Genomic DNA, 25,701 nt, shown 5'->3' on the forward strand with positions numbered 1-25,701 from the left:
AAGCCAATTAGTGTTAACTGGTTTTAATTTAAATGTATATGCATAACTTTAGCCACATGATCTGTGTCTAACATTTGCGTAAAAAAAGGGTGCATGGAAATGGGAAGGTCATGGGCAGATTGGGGGCATTCCTCAAAGTTGTGTAAGTAATAATACAATAAGGGACATCTGCACCTATCTTTAGGCATGAGGTTTTGCACCATGTTTTTGTTGGTGCAAAAGGTCACGCCAAAGTTAGATGTGGCTCCTGGGCATAAGCGCTATTTTATAAATGGCATCTAATTTTAGGCAGTTTTAGGCACTTACCCCCTTCTTTTACAAAGATACGCTATGCTTTTTAGCTTGCGCTAAATATTACCACACGCTAAACGCTAATGCATGCATGTTATCATCCTATGGACGCGTTAGCGGTTAGCACATGCATTAATTCATTGCGCACTAAATCCACGCTAAAACGCTTAGCGTACTTTTGTAAAAGAGGGGGTTAGTTGTTGCGTGATTTTTTTTTCTGTGCTGATTTTTTAGGTGTAATATAAGCAATTCAGTCCCTCAGGCCAAGTTTTTGTTGTTGCAGTAGTAATAATACTAATACCTCTATGGAGCTGACCTAAATCGCATAACTCAAGTAAAGGATGCAAGTGTTATTCTAATTTTTGGCATCTTTGGAAAATGTTGTCAAATTAGAATAAGACCAGCATCCTTCATTTGATTTAGCTCCAATGATTAAATTTCTTTAAAACCACGTGTATAAAAAGTTTAAAAAAGGTAATAACAGCTTTTTAATTTTATTTTATATGGCATTTACAGTATATTTGACTTAACAAGGTATTTTAAAATATAGTTATCATATAATTGTAACACAATTAAGATAATAAAGTCACATAAAATCATAAAAAATGACAAAACACAACTAAAGCTTAAGAAAACCCACTTAAAAACAGCCATGTCTTGAACTTCTTCCTAAATATTAGGTATTCCCCCTTCAACCCTTAGGAAGAAAATTCCCTACTAGTGAGGCAGTCCCTCAACGGGTACACTTTTAGGTGAAACCAGTTTGAATTGCTTCAGACTTGAAGAATATCTAAACTAATTTAAATTTTGAAAGTATAAGATAGAAATATATGAATGCTTTTTTAATGATTTTTAGGTAATTCTTCATGTCTCTTGTTATTCAGTATATTAAATTTGTAATTCACATAGAGCTGAGTGGTTTAATGGTAGAATATAAGTATGGTATTGTATTATATTGTATTGTATATCAGATTACATTTCAGTTTTAGAGCATTCAAATTTTGAAAACCAGTTAGAGATACACGAGCTTGCCAATTTGAAGTCCATATTATAAAAAGTTATAAACCTTTTTACAATAATGAGATTTTTTGAAATAATGGGTGTTTTAATCAGTATGAGTTGATGAGAATGTTATCCTTTGACTCATTGAATAATGGGTATTTTTGATGTGTGAGTCAAGTGTATTATAGAGCACTGCCATTCTTTTGATTTAAAAATATGCAGTCACAATCATATGGAGAAATGAAACCAACCAAATGGGGCAAATTTCAAATATCTTTCAATTGATTTAGCCCTGAAAATTACATCTTTGATAAGGATAGGAGTACACAGTAGTGAGCATGGAGGTCCCCAAAAGGAGGCAATTCTAGAACAAGTTGCCAAAATGTAGGCCCCAAGGGTCAGATTCTACAAATGGCAGCATTATCAGCCAGCGCTGTCATAAATGACACTTGTTGCATGTCAATCACACGCCAGAGCCGTTTGTAGAATCACAGCTACAGTCAGATATAGGCGCTGGAAATGTCAGCCAGGGTTTTGAAGGCCTACATTTCTGATGCCTATGTTGAATGTGAATCGCGCCTAGGGAGGCACCTAAGGTCATTTCTGGCATTAACCATGCCTCTGTAGTCGTGATTAGGGTGCTGTTTTTGAAGGCGCCAGTGGGCACCAACATTTTTTGGGATAATTACTTTTTAATTGTTTTAAAGTGACACAGTCAATTACTGCACTGATGAAAAATAATTAAACCAATTACAATAGGTGGTGGTAAGGCACCTACCAACACCTAAGTTACAGCACACTATAGAGAATTTGGGCCTAAATTTCCATGGGCTTGTATAGAATACTAGCATAAATTGGCATTGATGCCCCCACATGTATAACCAAAAGAAACAGGAATGAAACCTTTGTAAAAGCAACAGCGATGTAGGAACAACAAATTTGATCCAAGAAGGAGGGGCAACCATACAAATTTTTTATTTATTGAAGGTGGACCCAACTTGGCCAAGTTCTGGCATCAGCTTTATCAAGGGTCATTTGATTCTTCAACACATACTATAAGGGCACAAATTTGCATTCAGTCTGCCAAAAGTGAACGCATTCAGGGAAGGTGTGACTCTGGTAGAGCTGCTGCCTCTACACCCAGAGGTTATGAGATCGAATCCCAATGCTGCTCCTTCTGACCCTGGGCAAGTCACTTTATCCTCCAGTGCCCACCACTTTGAATGTCAGCTCTGAAATGCTAAAGCCACAAAAAGGCAATATACAAGTCCCCATTTCCTTCCCTTTCTGAAATAGATAGGCGCCTTAAGTTAGGCACCTAACTTAATTGCCAATAATGAGATTTAAGAAGCTCATAATTGAAAAAAAAAATTAATTGGGAGATAGGCGTAATTCTACAAAAAAAGGCGCCTATCACCAAAGTAGGCAGGTTTAAGGATAGAGAAAGACTTAGGCACCGCTAGGCGCAATTCTCATAAGGACTTAGGCGCCTATATTGTAGGCCTTTAAAACCCTGGCCTACATTACAGGTGCTTAAGTTTTAGGTTAGGTGCTGCTAAGCACGATTCTGTAATGGGTACCTAAGTGTGATTGACATGTAATAAGCACCTAACTTTAGGCACCTGTCCTTTTTTAGGTGCCAATTACAGAATCTCGCCCTTAGTGTGCTGCTGCCATTTATACTTATATTTACCCTTGATCCCTTGACCCTACTCTTATCCGTGTGAATGGCAGTATTCTATAAATTTGAGCAGATAAATGGTGCTTAAATTTGGTGACCTGTTATAGAATGAGCGGCTCTTGTGTACATATCTCCTGCAATAGATATATGAAATTGAATTGTAATTAAATTAGGTACCATGAGTATCACTGAAGCGGGATTCCAAGACACTCTCTAGAAAGAGATCTTACCTTGCCATATACAAGCAATTGATAGGGTCTTTGATCCTAAGGCCCTCTTTTACTAAGGTGCGCTAACCGCTTAGCGTGCACTAATCGATTTAGCACGTGCTAAACGCTAACGCGTGCATGTTAGTCTATGGACGTGTTAGCGTTTAGCGCACGCTTAATCGGTTAGCGCACCTTAGTAAAAGAGGGGGTAAGTGTTTCTAATTTTCAGTTTTAGGTGTTTATTTTCCAGGAAATAGATGTTTTTGGGGGGTGAGAAAAAAATATGTGCTAGTAATTTTGCAGCACAACATGAAATTATGTCTCCCCTCCCTCTAGTATCTACTTTTTCGTCCGTCTCTCTTTCCTCTTTCAGTCTCCCTTCTCACTTCATTTCTCTGTAGGAATATATACTGCCCATATCTGTTTGTGTGTGTAAGGCCTGCATCAGCCTAATTGAAGCCTATGAACTAAACTCTGACTTCAAAATAACCATCCAGTTCTGGATTTCTTTGTACACTGCACACAGGACACTGACATCATCTAGTTATATGTTGTTTGTGAGAAAAAAAAACAACTGTTTGCTGTTTCATTCTCCTGTGAAAGGTTTGGGGTAGGGGTCAAGAAGAGTTTCAGAGATACAGAGCTGAGGTAATTATTGTTAGCTACCTTGTTATTGAGTCATCCTTTTACCAGATAGCAATTACCATCTCAGCAGTTCAGTGATCCCCATTAGTCAAGGCCTCACTTCATCTACTGTTCATGTAGTGGTACAAGAAATTGTGAGCCTAACTTATCCAATCAAAGAACTGTTATACAAGTAAAGCTAAGTTTATGTGGGCAGAGGAGGGAGCATAAAGGGAAGAAATGTAAGATTAGAGAGAGCTGAGCTGTTAAGAGAGACTGCAGACCTTTCTCTGATAGGTGTTACTTTACCATTCAACAGAGTAACACAGTAAATGATGGCAGGAAAAAACCCCTCTCAATCCATCCAGACTGCCCAACAAGATGGCCAGAGCTGTGTCTGTCACTGTACAGGCTCCATTCATCCATGTTTAAATGCTGGTAGTGAAGTCACCACCATGCCAACCATAAAGACAGCCAAACATGATGGGGATGAAACATGGTTATAACCACGACTCCAAGTATTGCCGACCAGTATTCAGCTTACCAATCAAGATGGATTTGGGTCTTGTACTCTATATTTTTTCTGCATTGTATCTGGCTACTGTTTGGTTGCCTTTGTTGTGTTTGTTTGCTTCTCAATAAAAAAAAAAAAAGTTTCAAACCAAAAAAAAAAGAAAAGAAAAAGATGCCTTCCCCTTCTTCCTAAGATGCAAAGCACTCCCACTCACAGTATGTGACAATAAAATGATCTAACACATTGGAGGTGTCGAAGGTTCACCTGCTCCTTGCCATTTGCAGGACACAAACTGTAGAAGTCTATCCAACATCGGCCTCAGTTCCCACAATTCTTGCCCAAGATAACACCTCAACAGCCATGTTGCATTTCCATCCTCTTTCTATCTACACATCCCATGTCTGTCCCATGCATTTTTTAATTCATTCACTATTTTTGACTACCATTTCTCTTGTAAGGGCATTCCAAGCATCCACCACCCTCTCTGTGAAAAAGTATTTCCTGACATTACTCCTAAGTCTACCTCCCCGCAACCTCCATTCAATTCTACCACCCCTTTGTCTCTGGAAGAGGTCTGTTTGAATATTAATACCTTTCAAGTACTTATATGTATGTATCATATCTCCTTTCTCTCTCTTTTTTTCCAGCATATACATATTAAATCCTCCAGTCTATTTTCAGACATCTTATGGTACAAACCTTGCACCATTTTTGTTATTTTCCTCTGACTTGCAGAAATATGGCCTCCAAAAAAGGACATAGTACTACAAGTGGGGTCTCATCAATGACTTGCACAGGGGTATCAATACCTCTTTTTTTTCTGCTGGTTATGGCTCTCCCTATTCAGCCTAGCATTTATCAGGAAACAGCTACTGCCTTGTTACACTGTTTTGCAAACTTGCGATCCTTAGACAGTTATCTGTGTCAGGTACTATCACCCCAAGGTCTCTCTCTTGATTTATGCAGGTCAGTCTTTCACCCCCTAGCATAAACTGCCCTTAAATGCATCACTATGAACTGCTTCACATTGAATATTAATTGCCAAACATTTGACTATTTTTCTAATTTTTGTAGATCCCTTCTCATATTGTCTACTCCTCCCGGGGAGTCTCCTGTATTGCTTGAGTGCCTGAATGGAAAAATCATTTAGGCTATAAGTGGTATATAAATACTAAATATAAATTAAATAAATAAATCTTAGTGTCATCTGCAAAAAGACAAACTTTTCCTTCAAACCCTTCAGCACTATTGCTCACAAATATGTTGAATAGAATTGACATCAGTACTGATCCCTGAAGCAATCCACTACTTACATATCTATCTTCCAAGAAAACTCCATTAACTATCAACTTCTGTCATCTGTCAACCATTTTCCAATCCAGTTCACGACTTTATGCCCTAACTTCAGCTCGCTGAGTTGATTTATGAGCTTCTTATGAGGGACCGTGTCAAAGGCCTTACTGAAATCCAAGTAGACAACATCCAGTGCATATCCACTAACCAATTCTTTGGTCACCCAGTTAAAAAAATTGATGAGATTTGGCATGATTTTCCTTTGGTGAAACCACATTGCCTTAGATCTTGTAACCTGTTAGATTCTAGGAAACTTACTATCCTTTCCTTGAGCACCACCTCCGTTACCTTTTCAAACACCAAAATAAGGCTTATCGACCAACAGTTTGCTGCCACTTCTCTGTCTCCACTTTTGAGAAGAGGGATCACATCCACTTTTTTCCAGTCCTATAGAACTTCCCCTGGCACCAAGGATTTATTATACAAATCTTTAAAAGGACATTCCAGAACCTCTCTGAGTTTCCTCAAGATTCTGGGATGGATCCCATCTGGCCCCATGGCTTTGTCCACTTTCAGTTTTTCAAGTTGTTCATACACGTTTTCTTCCGTAAATGGTATAAAATAAACTTAATTTTCAGATACACCTTAATTAACCAACTGAGGTCCTACTCCAGGATTTTCTTTGGTGAAGACAGAACAGAAGTACTCTCTGCTTTTTCCTCATCACTGTCCACATAGTGGTTCATATTCCAGTCTCACAATTCTACTTCTAGCCTTCCTCCTTTCACTAATATACCTGAAAAAGTCACCTCTCTTTATGATTTTAGTTATTTTTTCTTTTACTAAAGCCTTTGCTAGCCGTATTTCTCTCTTCACTTCTTTCAGTTTTATCCTGTAATCTCTTCTATGTCCTTTTCTATTTCACGAATGCCACCTCATTTGCCTTTATTTTGTCAGCATCTTGTTTGATGAGCCATACAAGCTTCTTTTTTCTCTTGTTTTTGTTCAGTTTCCTTATACAAAGATCTGTTGCTGATTTTGTAGCTCCTTTCAATTTGAACCACATATCCTCCACCGCTCTTATGTCCTTCCAACCCATCAGCTCTTTCATCAGGTACTCCCCCATGCTTAAAATCCCCCATGCTTAAAATGCAGGATTTTGAGTTTTGTGCAGCCACATTCTGCTTTACCCAATACATCAAGCCATACAGTATTATGATTACTAATGAACAGGTAGTTCATTTTGGTAACTCTGAATGCCTGAGCATGTCAGTGCTTATAAATGTACAAGAACTGCAAGAATGTGCTATACTGAGCAAGAAGCAGTACTGTATAGCCTCTTAACTACAACTAAGATTAGTTCTAGAGAAGAACTGCGTCCATTCCAGCTTCATTGCTGAGATAGCCTTCTTCCAAGAATACAGACCAAGACACCACAGAGCAGAGACATCCTATCTACATGACTTTGTGCAGTCATTGGCTGATCCTGGAGCTAGTTGTGAAACATCAGCAAGGGGGTCAGAAGAGGGATTGGTGAGACCTGCCACACCAAGAGATCCAAGGACTCTTTCATGTGCTTCCCACAATTAAAATAAGGAGACTGGTTTCCTTCCTATAGGCCAGGGCTGGATAGAAAGCATTGTGGTTCCTTAGGTTATTTCTGTTGTTTGTCTGTTAGGGAATAATGTTTGTATCGGGAATAATAATTATTAGTTGTATTGCTATCGTTACCTCACTGTCTGTGATAAGTACTGAGATAAATTTTGATGCTAAGGTTTGCAACTCCTTCGACATATGTGGGTTTTGTTTTTTTATCTTACCAATAAATTGTAATATATTTCCAAGATGTGCCATTCTTTTATATCACCAGCAAAACATATTTCTTTGTTTTGGGACAACATAAGAGCAAAATCATACTCTAAAACAGATGAGATAAGCCACAAAATCTAACCAGAGTAATTATTAGCTAATTAGCTTAACAGCTAATCACCTAATTACCCTACATCTCTTTTTTTTCCTTACTTTCTTTTTCCAATCTTCCTTTTTTGTTTCCCCCTTTCACTCTCCCTTCCTACTATCTCTGTGCTTCCAGTCTGTCTCTTCTATTTCACTCCTCCTCCTCCTTTCCAGCCTCTCTCTCTGATGTGCTCCTCCTACCATACTGTACACTCCATGGGCCATCCAATCTCTTCTTCAATGCACTAAAATGCCACAGCCTGTAGTAATTTCACCTTTCCTTCACTATCGGCACCAGCAGCTCTCTTCCCACTTATACAAAGATGCTGACCTCAATTCTGAGTCAATCAGTACCTCTTTTTCCTCTCCTTACCACCGCCAGTATCTATTTAGTCATGTACAAGCAGCGACCAAGCACCTCAACCTGATACTTCTTCCCCTGTAGCTTGAGGCCAGAGTATTAAAAGCACGATCAGCTCTAGGGTGCAAGAGAACAGGCCAAGGTACTGCAGCTGATGGTTTGACTTTACTAAACAGGCATCCACAACAGTGTGAAGGAAGTGAAGCAGGGGCCAACCGCCACTATCATTTTTCGACTGGTCTCACACCCTCTGCAATATTTATGTGACCGGTAGGATGGGTTGTGTCCCCCAGTGGTGCACTGTGAAAACATCTGTCTTGTGAAGCATAAGGGCACCAGACAGATGATGTCTTCAGAGCGATGAGAAGCAGACTATAGGGGGGGGGGGGTGTTATATTGGGAGTGTTTGCAGGGTTTTTCAGTTCTAATCCAATTCGGAAGCCCCAACAATAATTCATTAGCACACACATTCAACATACTCATTTTTAAAAGAACATTAAAAAGAAAAACAGCCTCCTTACCTATGGTGCACAATGTAGGTAATAATGGATGCAAAGAGGCACAGAGACATGACTGCAGTACAGGCATAAACCACAGGGTGCAAGAACTCCCCTGGGTATGGGGGGAAGGAGAGGGCGGTCTTTAAATCCTGCCAAGAAAGAAAGAAAACTGCATTAAATACTTCAAGTCATCTATTATAGTCTCTGAAAGGTTACAGTCGTACTTTTAACAGTTTTTCTCAAGCTCTGTTTACAAATGGCTGTAGAAAAAAAAGCCCAAACCAACATGATTTTTCATCTCATTATCCTCCCCATGCATTCCACATCACAAAACACAATCCTTATTTAATTATTTTTCCCTTAGAAAAGCTTGCTGTGCATTTCCTGTCAAGTTTCAGACTCATTTGAAGTCACGCATTTCTGCATCAATGCACAGTCCATTTCAGCAATCTCTGCAACTTGATAGGAAATGTATTTCAAACTCATTTAAGAGAAAGTTAACTGAGCATTACGACTTAGATTGGGTGGAGAGAGGTGCTGCGGATTCAGAATGGCGATTTTGTTGAGCTCTACACCAGGAGGGCAAATACAAGCAGACTTTGGTCCCTTCTCCGTGCTGTTTGTTGCTGAAAGTAGTTGAGCACAGCTTGTCTAAGCTGTCTTCCAAACCATATCTCTCAAAGAAAATAGATTAAATTGATGATTATTATATAGAAGCCAAACAGGCCTCTACAGCTGAAGGGTCTTGTGCCAAATTGCAGAGAATGACAATCCTGCACAGAGCTGAAATTGATTTGTGCTGAAAAAGTGAATCCCACCTCCCTCCTGATGCATCAGAGGAAAGGCCCTGCTAGGGCTGGCCGCGAGCATTCTGTTTTTAGGCTGCCTCCTGCTGACCAGCTGCACTTTGGGTAAGGAAGGGAGGGAGGGAGTGGCTCAGGATCGTCTCCTGCATCTGCCACTTCGGGGCTTGAGGGAGGGAGGAGGGCTTTGGGTGGGGGGTTGAGATCTGTGTTCTAACACTGCACTCTCAATCAACTGAGAAAACAGTTATCTGGCATCTACCAACCCCTGTGGGTGACAGATAATTGAGATTCTACTGTACCCCAAAGTGGCTTCACAATCTCAGATTGTTATTCGGTGATGAAACTAGCTCCAGTGGCATACCAAGGTGGGGGGGAGATCCGCCCCGGGTGCACGCTTCAAGGGGGTGCACAGCCGGCCGGGTCTGGAACTTCCCGTGTTGCTCAAAGTGGCACCTCAGCGTGGCTGCCATACTTATTCCAGAGCAAAGTCGGCAGCCGCACTGAAGTGCAGGATGGTCCCGCGATGACTACTTCTGCTGCCTCTGCTCTGGAAGAGGTAAGTGAAGTCGGGGGGAGGGGGTGTCATACAAAACAATATATCTGCAAATTCTGGGGTCACCTAAGTAATAGCAACATAAAACCCATCCACTGCTAGATACTGTGAAGCAATGCAAAACCCTGCAAATACACAACTCAGAAACTATGTAGCAGACAGAACCTGTGGACAGTAGATCTGCAACATTTCCAGTTACTTTTGAGGGTAGTCAGGAAGCAGAAATAAAGGACCACTTATGGGGAATTCAAGAACCTGACTCTCTTATCCCATTGATGATGTAACATGATGAAACCTAGTACACTTCTCCCTCCGTATTTGTGGTTTCAGCAATTGCGATTTTGATTATTTGCGATTTTTAGCATGCTGACTCCTCCTCCCCAAATTACATCATCCATGAGCACAGCACAGTATGGTACCAATAAAAATTCAGAAGCTTGAGCGAGGCATTTCAAATGTTAATTTAAATAACTGGCCCCAGCTGCAAGGCGCTCCACTACCAGGTCAGGTTTTGGAGCAGTTTCTGTTATAACCCAGTTCTCAGTGATCTCGTGACTGATCTATTTCTTGCAGGGAGTCACATCAGCCAATCAGAATGGATTACACAAAGTCCCATGGAAAGAGGGAGGGCTTGTCAGCTTGGTGCAACGGGAGCACTGCTTAGAGCCTGAGAGGCGGGAGGAGCAGCTGAGCCGGAGGTTTGGAAGCCGGTTCTGATGTCGCTGGTTAATTGCCGGAAAGGGCCGGCAGCTTGCGGCTGGGGTTTCTTGCTGTTTCTGACCTTGTTGGGAGTGTTTACTAGAGCTGGTGCCTCCAGAAGTGAGCCTCAGCGTGCAGCAGGTAAGGCTTTCAAGTGCAAGCCTCTAGCTGCTTCCGATCTGCCCACTTCTCCCTTTCAACTCTGTGTGAGTCTTTCTGCCCTCTGGAGCCTGCTAGCATAATATATATATATATCTACGTTGCTGTTATTCGTGGTTTTTCCGTATTCGCGGGTTAGTCAATCCCCTAATCACCGCAAATATGGAGGGAGACGTGTAGTCTGTCCCAAAATATATATAATTGTACGTTGGAGAGACTGAAAGCTTTTTAAGATTCTCCTTAGAAACCTCAACTACTATAACATTAGTATAACCAAGCTGAGCCATAAAAAGTGTATGCAATAATATAAAAAATGCTTCTCATCCACATGCACATATCCTTGCTCTATCTATTACTAACAAGGTGGTACAGTCATGTCGAACCATAGTGTCAAAATGAGTATTAAATGATAGTTGAGAATCTAGTATAATACCCAGCTTCTTCCCAAATAATGTAACCAATCAGGAACGACTCAAGGTAATCTGCTGCTTGAGGCAATGGATGAGCTGGCCCCCCCCCCCCCCCCCCTCTGGGATAAAGCTGCCCCAACTATTAGGCTTTCTGCTTTCTCCCTTCTCCCCACAATTGCCATTTTTCCCTCCCCCCCCCCCAATCTACCTTCAATTTGTCATAAAAGTTGCCAGGCAGAGGTAGCGATTCACAGAGCCACCCTGCCTCCAGTCCCAGCATCTTCTTTCTACTGCAACCTGCCCTCTCTGACAAATTCCTGTTTTCTCTGGGGTGGGCCGCAGTGGAGAGAAGACGCCGGGACTGGGTAGTTTTATGAATTGCTATCGCCACCTGGCAACTTTTACAACAAATTTAAGGCAAGAGCATAAGACTTGCCATACTGGGACAGACCGAGAGTCCATCAGGCCCAGTATCCTGTTTCCAACAGTGGCCAACCCAGGTCCCAAGCACCTAGCTAGATCCCAAGTAGTAAAACAGATTTTATGCTGCTTATCCTAGGATTAAGCAGTGGATTTCCCCAAGCCATCCCAATAATGGCCTGTGGACTTCTCTTTTAGGAAATTATCCAAGCCTTTTTTAAACCCTACTAAGCTAACTGATTTTACCACATTCTACGGCAATGAATTCCAGAACTTAATTACACGTTGTGTGAAGAAATATTTTCTCTGGTTTGTTTTAAAGTTACTACTTAGTAGCTTAATTGCATGCCCCCTAGTTCTAGTATTTTTGGAAAGAGTGAACAAGCGATTCACATCTATCCTTTCCACTCTATTGTATAGACCTCTATTTTTTTATCACCCCTAGCCACTTTAGCCTCTCATCCCAACCCTTTTATCATTTTCATCACCCTTCTCTGTACCTTTTCTAATTCCACTATATCTTTTTTGAGATATGGCAACCAGAACTGCACACAGTATTCAAGTTGCGGCCGTACCATAGAGCGAAACAAGGACATTATAACAATTTAATCTATGTTTTCCATTCCTTTCCTGATAATTTCTAACATTCTCTTTGCTTTCTTAGCCACCATCACAAATTGAGCTGAGGGTTTCAACGTATCCTCAACAATGACAACTAGATCCTTTTCCTGGGCAGTGACTCCTAACATAGAACCAAGCATCACATAGCTATAGTTTGGGTTCCTGTTTCCCACATGCATCACTTTGCACTTGCTCACATTAAATGTCACCTGCCATTTTGACGCCGTCTTCCAGTCTCAAAAAGTCCTCTTGCAATTTTTCACAATTTTCTTGTGATTTAACATCTTTGAACAACTTTGTGTCATTGGCAAAGGTATATGCGGGTAGTGGGGAGGGGGGGGGATGTGGAATGAGAAAAATGCCGATTGGGGGGCATTAGATGCCGGGAAGGGAAGCGCCAGAGAGAGCCGACCAGCAGGTAGGCTGACAGCACCTAGATGCCGCTCCCTCAACAGTGCTGCCTGAGGCTGCCGCCTCAGTTGGTCTCATTATAGGGCCACCCTTGTAACCTGTCTTCCCATTATCCAACAAGCCACTGTCTTAGTAACATTTCTTTAATTATTACTTATTGTGAAGATAGCTGGAATTTGACACTCCCGTAAAACAGCTCCAAATTGCTATAGTGGAGGAGGGGTTATTATGCTAGAAACAACACAGCCAGCGGAAGCAGAAAAAACAATTGCTTTGAATTAGTTTTTGAACTGCTACAATAAATACAACAATGCAGCCAAAGAGGCAAGAGTTACTGAAGACTCTGTAAAATCATGCAGAGGTAAAAGAGTCTTTATTGTCTTAGATGAACACGGACAATAAGAACAGACAGATGTCTTTTGCTAAGACCAAGTTCATATTTTGGGCTTCCAAAATGTTAAAATTCTTCATTGATGTCTTGATGGTCACTTTGAGAGGTTAATGGTGTAAGACAGAGATAGAGAATTCAGGGAAGACAGAGAAAGCATAAGAAATATGGAAATTAGATTTAATGCTGCCAAGCTGACCAAGAGGAGGAAGCTTAATCAGGGTTACCATTGTCTAAAAGGAATTACTGTACATTATTTCACAAAAGTTCTTGTGAGGCCTTATTATTTGTATCTTAACTAATTAAGAAAGACAGAGAAGCCTTTTTTTAATTTTCCTAGATAAAGATACACAAACTTTGGAGAAGGAACCCCAAATGACAGGCTACAAAGTAGTGTTGAAGCACTGAGTAAAACAGAAGGTAGCTGATATATAGTAACATAGTAGATGATGGCAGATAAATACCCGAATGGTCCATCCAATCTGTCCAACCTGATTCAATTAAAATTTTTTTTCTTCTTCTTAGCTATTTCTGGGCAAGAATCCCGGTACTGTGCTTAGGTTCCAACTACTGACGTCTCCAGCCCATCTACCCCATCCCAGCCATCGAAGCCCTCCCCAGCCCATCCTCCCCCAAATGGCCATATACAGACACAGATTGTGCAAGTCTGCCCAGTACTGGCCTTAATTTCAATATTTACTATTATTTTCTGATTCTAGATCCTCCATGTTCATCCCATGCTTTTTTGAACTCTGTCACTGTTTTCCTCTCCACCACCTCTCTTGTATTAAATTCCAGGAAGACTGATAATGTCAATAGTGTTTGGCTCTGGATTATTTTGTCATTGTGCCCTCTCTTCTTCCCAAGAGGTACTTTTTGCTTTACTACTTGACATCATTGGTGAAATTGGCTTCTACTAGAGTGTTCGGTGTCAGAGATATGTTTGCATTTCAGAAAAAAAGTTAAAGCCTGCCTGCCCGATATTCAGCGGTATTTAGCTGGCAAGGAACAGCTTCCTGTTGGCTACAAACCACTAGGCTTTCTATTGGCTGATATTCAGTGGAAGATAAATGCCTATCTCACACTGAATATACCAGTCAGTGGACTGGTAATTGTCACGTGATGTAGCCGGCCACCGCCAATATTCCAGCCAGGTAAGTTACCAGCCAGATAAATCTGCCTAAAAAGAAGGTTTATTTTTAGCTACTATGTCTTAGCTGGCCAGCCGATGAATATTGGCTTGAACAACTAAGGCCCTCTTTTACTAAGGTACGCTAAGCGTTTTAGTGCACGTTTAGCGTGCGCTAAATCAACACGTGTGCTAACCGTTAATGCGTCCATAGGATGCACATGTTAGCGTTTAGTGCCTGATTAGTGTGCGCTAATATTGCATGCTAAAAAGCATAGCGCACCTTAATAAAAGAGGGGGTAAGTCTTTGGTGGCTACATTTAACCTAGAAATTCAATGCCGGTAGCCTAATATGGCCCCAGCATTGAATATATGAGTTCGCTACCTCATATTGGCCCCTAGTTGTTTGTGAAAACTTTTCTACATGCTTCAGTGATGAGAGAAGGGTATTCTTGACTGAGGGATGGGGATTAAGAATATGCCATTGGAAGTGGTGGGAGGTATTATGATGGGCTTGGTAGGGAACAATTTTATACTTATATTTATTTTTTATCTGAGAAGGGCAATGGAAATGATAAAAGAGATAGGACAACTTTCCTATGAGGAAAGACCAAAGCGTCTTGGGTTGTTCAGTCTGGAGAATAGATGGCTCAGGGAAGGTATGATAGAAGTCTATAAAATACTGAATGGAGTGGAACAGGTAGACGTGAATCATTTGTTTACTCTTTCAAAAATACTAGGAATAGGGGGCCTGCAATGAAGCTACTAAGTAGATTTAAAATAAACCAGAGAAAATATTTCTTCATTCAATGTGTAATTAAACTCTGGAACTCACTGCCAGAGAATGTTCTGAAAGCAGTTAGCTTGGAAGGATTTAAAAAAGGTGTGGCTAATTTTCCCATGGCCTGGCTGCCCTAAGTAGGCCCATTCTTACTATCAGAAGCTAAGCAGGATCAGGCTTGGCTAGTATCTGGATGGGAGACCACCTGGGAATACCAAGTGCTGTAGGCTGTGGAACCTTATGTTGGGCAGCAGTGACATAGTGGAACCATACACTGTATAGGAGAAGGCAATGGCAAATCACTCCTGTTCCCTGCCATGAAACGTCACAGGGTATATTCCTCACTGCACATGCTGCCATGAGTCAGTGGCATAATCCATCCAAGTTCCTAACACAGGGGTGTCAAATTCCCTACTCGAGGGCCGCAATCCAGTTGGGTTTTCAGGATTTCCCCTGTCCTAAAACAAAAGTCCTTAAGGATGGACTTGGGAAAATCCACTGCTTATTCCCAGAATGAGCAGCATAAAATCTGCTTTACTGTTTGGGATCTTGCCAGGCACTTGTGGCCTGGGTTGACCACTGTTGGAAACAGGATTCTGGGCTTGATGAACCTTCGGTCTGTCCCATTATGCCAACTCTTATGTTCTTGTGTTCTCATGACTTCTTCTACTTTTATCTTTATTATTTATGTGCACCACCTTGAATGTAATTAGGGAGACATACTGTATCAACATCAAATTAAGGGGTCCTTTTATTAAGGCGCACTAACCAATTTAGCACACGCTAATGATTGGTACCCTATTACCCTCTATATCTTCTTTACACTTAATCCTATAACCCTCCTTTGGAGTTCCTTTCTATCTTAGCCCTGTAAACCGTGCCGAGCTCTACGATTGCGGAGAAGATGCGGTATACAAACCCAAAGTTTAGTTTAGCATACGCTAAATGCTAAAACACCCATAGAATATAATGGATGCCTTAGCATTTAGCGCACACTAATCTTTAGCACGCATGAAATTGGTTAGTGCGCCTTAATAAAAGGACCCCTAAATAAATATATTTCAAAAAGAGGTATGTTTGATATCATAAAAAAAAACCCAGAAGTAATCTTAATCAGCAGCTAAGAATGGTAATTGTGGAGAGACTTTTTTTAAAAATTCTTCCAGGCCTTACATGAAACTCAGAGATCGGGGCGCTCTAACCAAACTTGGAAATTTATTTGGAAAGATAACATTACTCTGACTAAATCAGGGGTCTCAAAGTCCCTCCTTGAGGGACGCAATCCAGTCGGGTTTTCAGGATTCCCCCAATGAATATGCATGAGATCTATGTGCATGCACTGCTTTCAATGCATATTCATTGGGGGAAATCCTGAAAACCCGACTGGATTGCAGCCCTCAAGGAGGGACTTTGAGATCCCTCATCTTCCTTCTGAGAGATGTTATAAATGGTAGGAATCCTGGAAAACAAATGCAAGTCGGACAATTTTGGTAATGAATTTTATCATCTTAATTTAGAATCCTTCTCAGTGTCATAAATGGTAGGGGTTATGGAAAAATGTGAGGCAGACAATTTTGGTACTGAATCTCACCATCTTAATTCATCCCCTCCTTTACATAGCCATGCTAGCGTTTTTAGCACCAGTCACGGCGGTAAGAACTCCAACACTCATGGGAATCCTAGGAGCATCGGAGTTTTTCTCACCATGGCTGGTGCAAAAACACACTAGCACAGCTTTATAAAGGTATAATATAAATATATAATATCTAGATATTAGATATTCAGAAATAGTTTTAACTGTGGTCTTCTTCTCCATCCCATGTACAAAACTATAATAATTTTAAAAATAAAGGGGTCCGTTTACTAAGCTGTATGAGATGCACTCAAGAGTCCTATGGTAACTTTGAAATCTGCCTATGTTAACTTCATGCTAAAAAAATGTTTCTAATTTTTTTGATGGATCGTGTTAGGGGAGAGTGGACATTCTTGCGCTCTGCAGTTAATGCATCTATGTTACCACATGCAAAATGGTTAGGTTAGGAGTCAACAACCTTTTTAAAGCAAAGAGCCATTTTAACCTAAATATTTGACCCAAGATTTACAAAGAACTGCAATGAGTAGAGAAGGGGGTTTGAGATACGATTTCTAATACGATATAGGTATATATGCATTTAAGGGAAAGGGAAAAGGATTGGGACTTGTATACCACCTTTTTGTAGTTATACAACCACATTCAAAGCAGTTTACATACATGTACTTCAAGCATTTTCCCTAACTATCCCAGTGGGTTCACAATCTACCTAATGCACCTGGGGCAGTGGAGGATTAAGAGACTTGACATTTCTCTCTCTCTCTCACCACTCTCATCCCTCCTGCAACATATTTCCTCCTCCAACTCACAAATATGCTTTTTCTTGCTTCAATGGGTCAGCGGCGATTCCTACAGCTGCCTGCTGCTAACCCGAAAGCCTCTCCTCTGTTGCATCCCACCCAGGCAGAAACAGGAAGTTCTGACATGGCAGAGGAGAGGCTTCTGAATTAGTGGCAGGCAGCTGTAGGAATCGCTGCCGCTAACCTGTTGATGCAAGAGAAGTGCAGGAGATACAGAAGGTAAAATAATTGGCAAGGGTGACAGCCCCACAAATTAACTGAATGCATCTATCGTATGGTCAAAAGAGCTGCGGGTTGCCAACCCCTGGGTTAGGGGGTGGTAAATGCTCAATGGTTATTTTTATAAATGGTTATGCGCTAATGGCAACATTAGTGTATCCTAACAAGAAATTGGATATATTGTATTGCTAAATCTAGTGTTAAAGATTCCTTATGAAGAACAATAATATATCTATCAGATACAATATTATATAGCTTATTTTACATGGTTTCTTTGTGCTCAAAGAAACGCTGGAGCGTTGAGTCCACTATGTGAGCAAACAACCCACTGTGGAAAGTGGCTCTTGTTCTCAATCACTGCACAAATATTTTATTACTTTTTGTGCTTGCTTTCTAAATTTTTCGGTGGAAACTACCCCATAATATATTTGTGTACATCAACCAATGTTTATAGATTTTAAAGGTTTTACTTAGCTGTGAACGCGGATTTCTGTCGCGTTTCGCCGGTTGGCTGCTTCAGAGATACCCGGTTTGAATTTAAATTGTTTTGCTCACAGGGTCACTGTTTCATGTCTTTACAAAGTTTGTAGAAGACCCTTCTGTGGAATGCCCTCCCATTTGATCTCCGCCTAGAAAACTCTCTGGAAAAATTCAAGTCCAAACTTAAGCCTTTTCTTCTTAAAGATGCCTACAACCTCTGATCTAATTTCTTTCAAATAGAATCCACGTAGCTCTTTGATGGACTTCGCAAAAACACTTCTTTTGGAGCGAGCCCTACCATAATGTATTTTCCCCTCTCACAACTTTCCACCTTTTCGCCCTGTTTTACTAAGGTGTGCTATGTGTTTTAGTGCACGTTTAACATGTGCTAAATATACACACGCACTAACCGCTAATGCATCCATAGACTAACATGCATGCATTAGCATTTAGCGTGTGGCTAGCGCGTGCTAATGTAAACCTGCCTATTTCCAGTGACTCAAGAAATAGCCAAAGCTGCATAAAAAATTTATTTCACTCAAATATTTCCAGTGACTCAAGAAATAGCCAAAGCTGCATAAAAAATTTATTTCACTCAAATATTTCCAATAAAATAAATTTAATTTGCATTTAAAATTAACAATATGATAGGGTTATCACGCAGCGCAGAAAAAGTCTCTCTAATTGCCTAGTCCAAGTTCCTGGTCTTCTAGTAGAAATCTTTCAGCACAGATGAAGGTTTCTCACCAGATCACTTCAAATAACAGGTATTTCTTTTTCTCTTCTTCTTTCTTTCGTGCGTGGGCTAGCGGTAGATTGGAGTTCTTGATGATCCCTACTACTCTATCTATTAATAAATCAATAAAAGAAAACCCTAGCTATTCCCCAAGATTCAACTTTAAACTAGCTATATAAAAGAATAGATAATTGAGAAAGCCCTAAACTACCCACCCACAATTAACTACCCACCCACAATTAACTAATATTTCAATAAACCTCTTATAACTCCAAAACACAAGTGCATGTCATCAAGGTTAAAGCTTGGAAAAAAAACAAAAACCAAACATTGAATAAATGTTTCAGAAATACTATTATTAGAACACAAATTACTCCAAACAGGATACTGTATTCTAACCAAATCCAAATTATTACCGTTCTTCAATAAATTCAAAATTTACCTTCCAAAACACAGACAACTTCCAACACACAGCTGTCTACAGAAACCCCTCCCACCCAAACTCAACTGCTCTCCTTGGCAGTTTAGAATACTAGCCACTTCTGACTTCCTGGAGAGAGAGCCGTGCTGTCCAGAATTCCAAAAGTGACATGTACAGCTCAGAATTCTTAAAGCTACAGAAATATTTTTTTATAACCTTGGTTACACTAATATTTAACACGCCCTAAAACGTAAAAGGAGTCCTATATTTTTATTTTCAATCTCGATATATTTATTGACCTACCAAGCCCTCCTCCTTTCTTGTTTCCAGTATGTCAGTCTGTTATGCTCCCTCCTTTATTATTTTCTTAGCTTTATATGTATGTATTTTTAGATAGGTTTAATTTTAATTTTTAATTTTCTTAGACTCATTCCATTGTAAATCGTTTAGGTACCTGTTAAACAGTATATCAAAGAATAAAGAAACTTGGCACCCAAGAAACTTCTACACCACTTCTTATTCTGAATGATCTGCCTTCTAAATAGGAGGTAAACCATTGCAGAACCTCCTCTACAAATCCTAATTTCTTCAACTTTAATAACCTTATGTCTAAATTAACTGTGTCAAAGGCTCCTGATACATCAACTGACACTATGAAATATTTCATACTTTTATCAATCCCTTTCCTCAGCACATCCAATACTGAACACATTAACAATTCCACGCTATGCACTTGACTAAAACCAAATTGAATCAAGACAATTAGTTCAAGTTATGTAGTTATTTAATTGTTTCAATACCACTTTCTCACTAGACACACTATAGAGAATCACACTCAGCGGCGCTCATCGAATCTAAGCACATCTATATTGTTAGATGTCCTTTGCAGAATTGCTTTTTAGGTGTTACATAGACGATCTAATAATGTCTATAACATTATTGTGTGTTAGCGTTATGATGTTATTATAATGGCGATTTTATGCTGTTTTTATTTTATTTTTTTTACAATAAATTGTATGTAGTGAAATGCTGGCATCACTATTATATTTTATTTAATTATATTTTAATTATTTATATATCACTTATATCCTATGTGATATTGAAATTTGGCTCCTTTATCATATTTCTCTTCTGTTCTTGTTGCCCTGGGTCGCAAGAAGCAATGGTGATTTGAACCAACAGCATCAGGGTGTTAAGGCTGCAGCTCTAACCACTGCACCACACACACTCAAATAGTAAACAGTATGTCAATTCAAAAGCCAAGTTTATATCCTCTTGATTTACAAGCAGTCATTTCTCTAGGATATATATCAAATATATACCTTCAACACTTGTCCAGTTCCTCTTTTGGCCTCTATGTTCCTCAAAGTACATGAAAAAAAATTATATATCTATATCTATATATATATCATACTATATCCTCTATTTTTGGGTGTAAAGAGGACACCTTGAAAAGCAGGTCTACTTTTGAGCATGAGTTGAGTGCTTAGAGAGGCTTGAGTTAGGTGGACGTGATTTAGGCATCGCTTAGGCGTGCTGGAGGTTTCCGCATATAGGTGAACGGGGTTTCTATTTTGGGGGGTATAGAGAACTCCAATTTGATATTAAGGTCAAAAGATGTTTAATAATGCATTACTTAAGCAAAGCACATGCAATATACATACTAAACCATCTGTCGTTATAAGAGGTTCCTTGAGAGAACCCTCTCATTGCAAGCCGCCAAACTGAATTCATGGCTTGGAAAAATTATTCTAGAGGTCTCCTCTTACTTTCCTTTTAGAAAATTATTAAAAACGCAACTCTTTGTTAGGTTGGTATCTTAATGCATTGCTATTTTTTTAACAAGTCTATTTAGATCTATGTGATGTATTTTTATCTGTACTATATGTATCAACTTGTTGGTTAGGTTAGTTTTTAACTGCTTCTTTCTTAAACTCTTAACTAATTTAGACTCAGCTGACATTTTATTTGGATTACATGTATTATTTTCTTGCCTGTTAGAGGGTATTATTCTGCACTCTTTTACTTCTAATGAATTTCACTGGCATTATATTGCAATATGTATTTTGATTATTGTTAAATTTTATTATTCCAATCTGTTGTATTTCATCTTCATTTTATGTACTTGCCCAGTTGTTGTGAACCGCCTAGAACTCTTTTATTATGGTGGTATATAAGAATAAATTATTATTATTTTGGTGGGTATAGAGGGCTCCAGTTTGATATTAAGATCAAAAAATGTTTAATAATACAGTACATTACTTAAACAAAGCACATTAATATATATAGCATACTAGAACCTTTTAGTTTTTGAGGTAAAGACGACACCTATTTGATAATAATAGAAAAAGATGTTTAATAACGCATTACTCAAGCAAAGCACGTGAAATATATACAGCATACTAAACCTCATTCCCCAAAAGGTAAGAACATAAGAAGAGGATCTCTACTCACAATGGCTGTGGTTCAGAGCAAGTGGACGTCTGATACAAAATCTTGACATCACTGTGACATCATCAATATGCACCTAGATGGCAGAATGTCACTAAAAATTAAAAGGAATATGTGCTGGGGTTCCTGATCATTCTAGGTATTTGAACCCACCACTTTGGGAAGAAGGAAGAAGTGCCTTTAACTACTGAGTCACAGGAGATTTTGTTTAGGGAGTGTTTTCTGCATTGTGAGATGATACCTTAGGAGATCCTAGCAATCTCAGGGAAAAAATAAGATTCCCTCTGGACCCTGGAAAGGCCAGAGTGCAAATATAAATGGCAAAGATAACAACCCATACTCTCTTATGAAACCAAAAAGAGGCTACTGTGTGTGTGTGGATTAGAACCCATGACCTGTGAAAGATGGAAGAAGTGCCTTTAACCACTGAGCCACAAGTGCTCCCTTGTAGGCAGGGGTTCCTATTATTTTTTTAGTGACATTCTGCCAGCTAGGTGCATATTGATGATGTCACAATGATGTCAAGATTGTGCATCAGACATGTCCACTTGCTCTGAACTAGAGAATGACACGGGGACGCATTATTCCCCGTCCCAACAGGAACACAATTTCGCTGTCCTGTCCCCATGAGTTTCGTTGCTGTCCCTGTCCCATTCCTGTAAGCTCTGCCTTAACTGCACAAGCCTCAAACACTATTGATTTTAAAATGTTTGAGGCTTGAGCAGATGAGGACGGAGCTTGAAGGAATGCAGCAAGGACAGGAAAAGAACTCACTAGAATGGGGATAATGAGTTCCCACGGGGACGGGGAAAAATTTGTCCCCGTGTCATTCTCTGAACCACATCCAGAGTAGGGATTCTCTTCTTATTTTCTTAGCCTTTTAAAATATCTTTTTCTATTATTATTAAATAGGAGTCCTCTTTACTTCCGAAACTAGAAGGTTTAGTATGCAATATATATATATTTTTTTCATGTGCTTTAAGTAATGCATTACCAAACATCTTTTGACTTTAATATCAAACTGGAGTCCTCTTTACTCCAAAAAATAAAGCCCCATTCACCTATATGTGGACGCCTCCGGCACACCTAAGTAATACCTAAGTCACGTCTACCTAACTCGTGTCCACCTAATGCCCAAAAGTAAACCTGGTTTTGCAATGCCTACATTTTAGGTGTTAGGTAGATGCTTTAGGACTCTGGGCAGCACAAAATTCTGTAAATAGACATTTATATCATATCCCATTAGGCATAGCTTTTTCCAATGGGCATCCACAAAATTGTGGAAGCCTATTTTGTAAATTATGTACAGCCTTTGGACGTCTAACCTCTGATTATTGCTTGTTAAACTCGTTAATTGGGCTTATTATCCACTTTATTTGGATTCCTAAATCGATGGATGTCCACATTGTGGAGGCCTAAAGTTAGACGTCCTTTACAGAATCTGCCTCTTAGCGCCCACTTTGCCAGACTGCAGGTCGGCAAGAAGAAAATACTAACCTATGGCAACTAAAAAATATTGCAAATCTTTTAAAATCTCCAACCAGAAATATCTTTACAACATGCTACAATCATGTCCCTAAGATATAACCCAACAATAAAGGGATCAAAAGTGTGTTCTCAGAAACAAGCTCCTCTTACGATCATATGAGGGGGGTGCTGAAATGTTCTTAGCCCAACCAACGAACTTCCTAAATTCTGAGTGTTATTTTGCCACTGTAGCTTAAAAGAGTGTTATCTTATTTTGTTAAGTGCCATTGTTTCAGATCATTGATTGAACCATATCCATATCATTCTCTTCTTGGATGGGCTGAGAACTTTTCAGCACCCCCCATGTATTCTAAAAATTAACTCCACAGTCAAATATTGTCTAACAAGCCAGGTTTTAAGCAGCGATGTGCAGTTCCAACTAGTGATTCTTTAACTGTGGTGGATGAGGCACATAATAAGCTGCTTAATATGGTAATTTGTCATGCCTTAGTTGCTTTTATTTCAGAGGTTAGGATAATTTGTTATCATGGTGGCCTTTATTTAACTGTTCATTTTCATCCTTTATGGTTCACCTCAAAATTGGCTACAAAGCTTTGGTTCTTGTTTTTTTCTGTTTCCTGATTGATATTTTTATGATCTTACCATGTCAGGTTTTATTTTGTATATTTTGTAGCTATATTTATTTATTTAAAACTTTTTATACCATTTACAAAAAACTAAACGGTTTATATCAATTAAAGCATACATAAGATAAAAACAAACCATATCATTAAATCTACATAATTAAACAATTTCTTCTCTTCAACTGTCAACTAACATTTCGCTAGAGTACAATAGCAAACATGGTTAAGCAGATTCTTTTCTTCAAATGCCGACTAATAAATCACAAAAATGGAGTAACAAACAGCTGAGTTTTCAAATACTTCTTAAATTGAAACTGGTTTACACACAGTCGCAATTGGCCCACCAGGGCATTCTACATTTTGACACCAGAAGTACAGAAAGTCATCGTTCTAGTTTCTGTATAATTTCCCTGCACTGTTGAAATTAATAGCTTTTGATTTTCGGATCATAAAGATCTATTAGGCTTATAAAGTGCCACAACTTGTCGAATGTACCACGGTGTTTGATGGTAAATAGTCCGATGGACAACAGAAACAACTTTATATTGCACCCGAAATACAACTGGTAGCCAATGCAATTGCTTCAGAATTGGTGTAATATGTGCCATCCTGTCAACTCCTATTACTAGCCTTGCTGCGGCATTTTGTACCAATTGTAATGCTCTCACTCTTGTTTTCGAAATTCCAAGATAGAGCGTTTCAATAGTCTAACCTAGCTTCATCTTGTTATACCTCTATTTATGTAAGTGGGATAAATTTCCTAAAGTATGTACATTAAAAAAAAAAAAGAATAGTGCCTGAAGTTGAATGTGTCTCATACTGTCCTGTAACCCTATTTAAAAGGGCAATTTTCAAACAGCTCGCACAATAGTAAATCATGCAGCTAATTTTAAAGTGTCTACTTTACTCTGATTTTCAAAGAGAGGCCAATTAGAATCGCTTGAGCGCTTTGCATCTGGTCTTTCTTTTTAAATTAATACGAGGTCTGACAATCAATTTCATGAACTTGCCACCGTGCGCTTACGTTGGCAGCACTGTACAAACAGCTCAGTAAGGTTTTATAACCTTAGTATACCAGTGTCTCACAGCTGTGTTCATGTCGACATGTGGTGATGTCTTACTGAGTGGTGTTCATTAATGTTGTTGCGTGATTTTGTGTGCCATCATGAGAATGTCGGAGCTTGAATTAGAGCAGTGAACAAACATTAAATTTCTTGTTAAACTTGGCAAGCATGGGAGTGAAAGCAGGGACAAGTTAGTCCAAGTTTATGGGGATAATGCCATGATTTGTTATACTGTATGTGATTCTGTTTGTGTATGTACTCTATTTATTTTGATTTCTATCCTGTTCTCCCAGAAGCTCAGAACGGGTTATAAGTAGACATTCACAATCGTTTGAAAACAGACTAGTCATGACAACAAATAGGTTACAGTAGACAACAACAGAGCTTATTCTAGAGACTAGACTTGGTCATAGCGAAGAGTACTAGGAGACGTATATTGAGGAGGCAGTTTTTAATGGCCCGATTGGCAGAAGAGGAAGGTCTTTACTGTTATGCGGAAGATCATTAGTGAGTCTAGCGACCTGATCTGTGTGGGTAGTCAGTTTCATAGCTGAGGTAGGCAATGGCTGTAGGATCTTTTGTATGCCGTACTAATTTGGAGGGATCTCCCTGCGGAAATGCTGAGTCTTTGTTCTGCTTTGGAGTGGAGGGGGCAGTTAGGGGTATATAGGCGTAGCTTGGATGCTATGTAGGCTGGGGTTTTTTGGTAGAATCTCTTTAGAATCTATTGTGATCCGCCTTGGGAAAGGCGGGGTATAAATAAATAAATACAAATACAAAGAATATGGCAATGTACAAATGGATTAAATGTTTTTCTGAGGGGAGAGAAAATGTCACTGATGAAGGCATCAAATTGTGAGTCAACATCATTGGCTGGCTGTGAGAAGCATAGCAGACCAAGTAAACATCGATTAGAGAAACATGAAAAATGTTAACTGAAAATCTTGGCATGAGAAAGATGTGTACCAAAATAGTCCTTCATGGCTCTTGCATCACAACGAGCCAGCTCACACGGCACTA

At 39.5% G+C, this 25,701-nt stretch overlaps 1 protein-coding gene across 9 annotated transcripts in view; it reads right to left on the bottom strand.

The window, feature by feature from the left end:
* The window catches only part of ADGRA1 (adhesion G protein-coupled receptor A1), an 873,110-nt gene that overhangs the window by 103,892 nt on the left and 743,517 nt on the right, over positions 1–25,701 (bottom strand). For all 9 annotated transcript variants that reach the window (XM_033941640.1, XM_033941643.1, XM_033941641.1 and 6 more), the window contains one exon: positions 8,453–8,580. In XM_033941640.1, coding sequence (XP_033797531.1) covers positions 8,453–8,580 — 128 coding nt within the window. The remainder of the gene's footprint in view (positions 1–8,452; positions 8,581–25,701) is intronic.

This window comes from Geotrypetes seraphini, chromosome 4, assembly GCF_902459505.1.
Source record: "Geotrypetes seraphini chromosome 4, aGeoSer1.1, whole genome shotgun sequence".
NCBI classification, from domain to species: domain Eukaryota; kingdom Metazoa; phylum Chordata; class Amphibia; order Gymnophiona; family Dermophiidae; genus Geotrypetes; species Geotrypetes seraphini.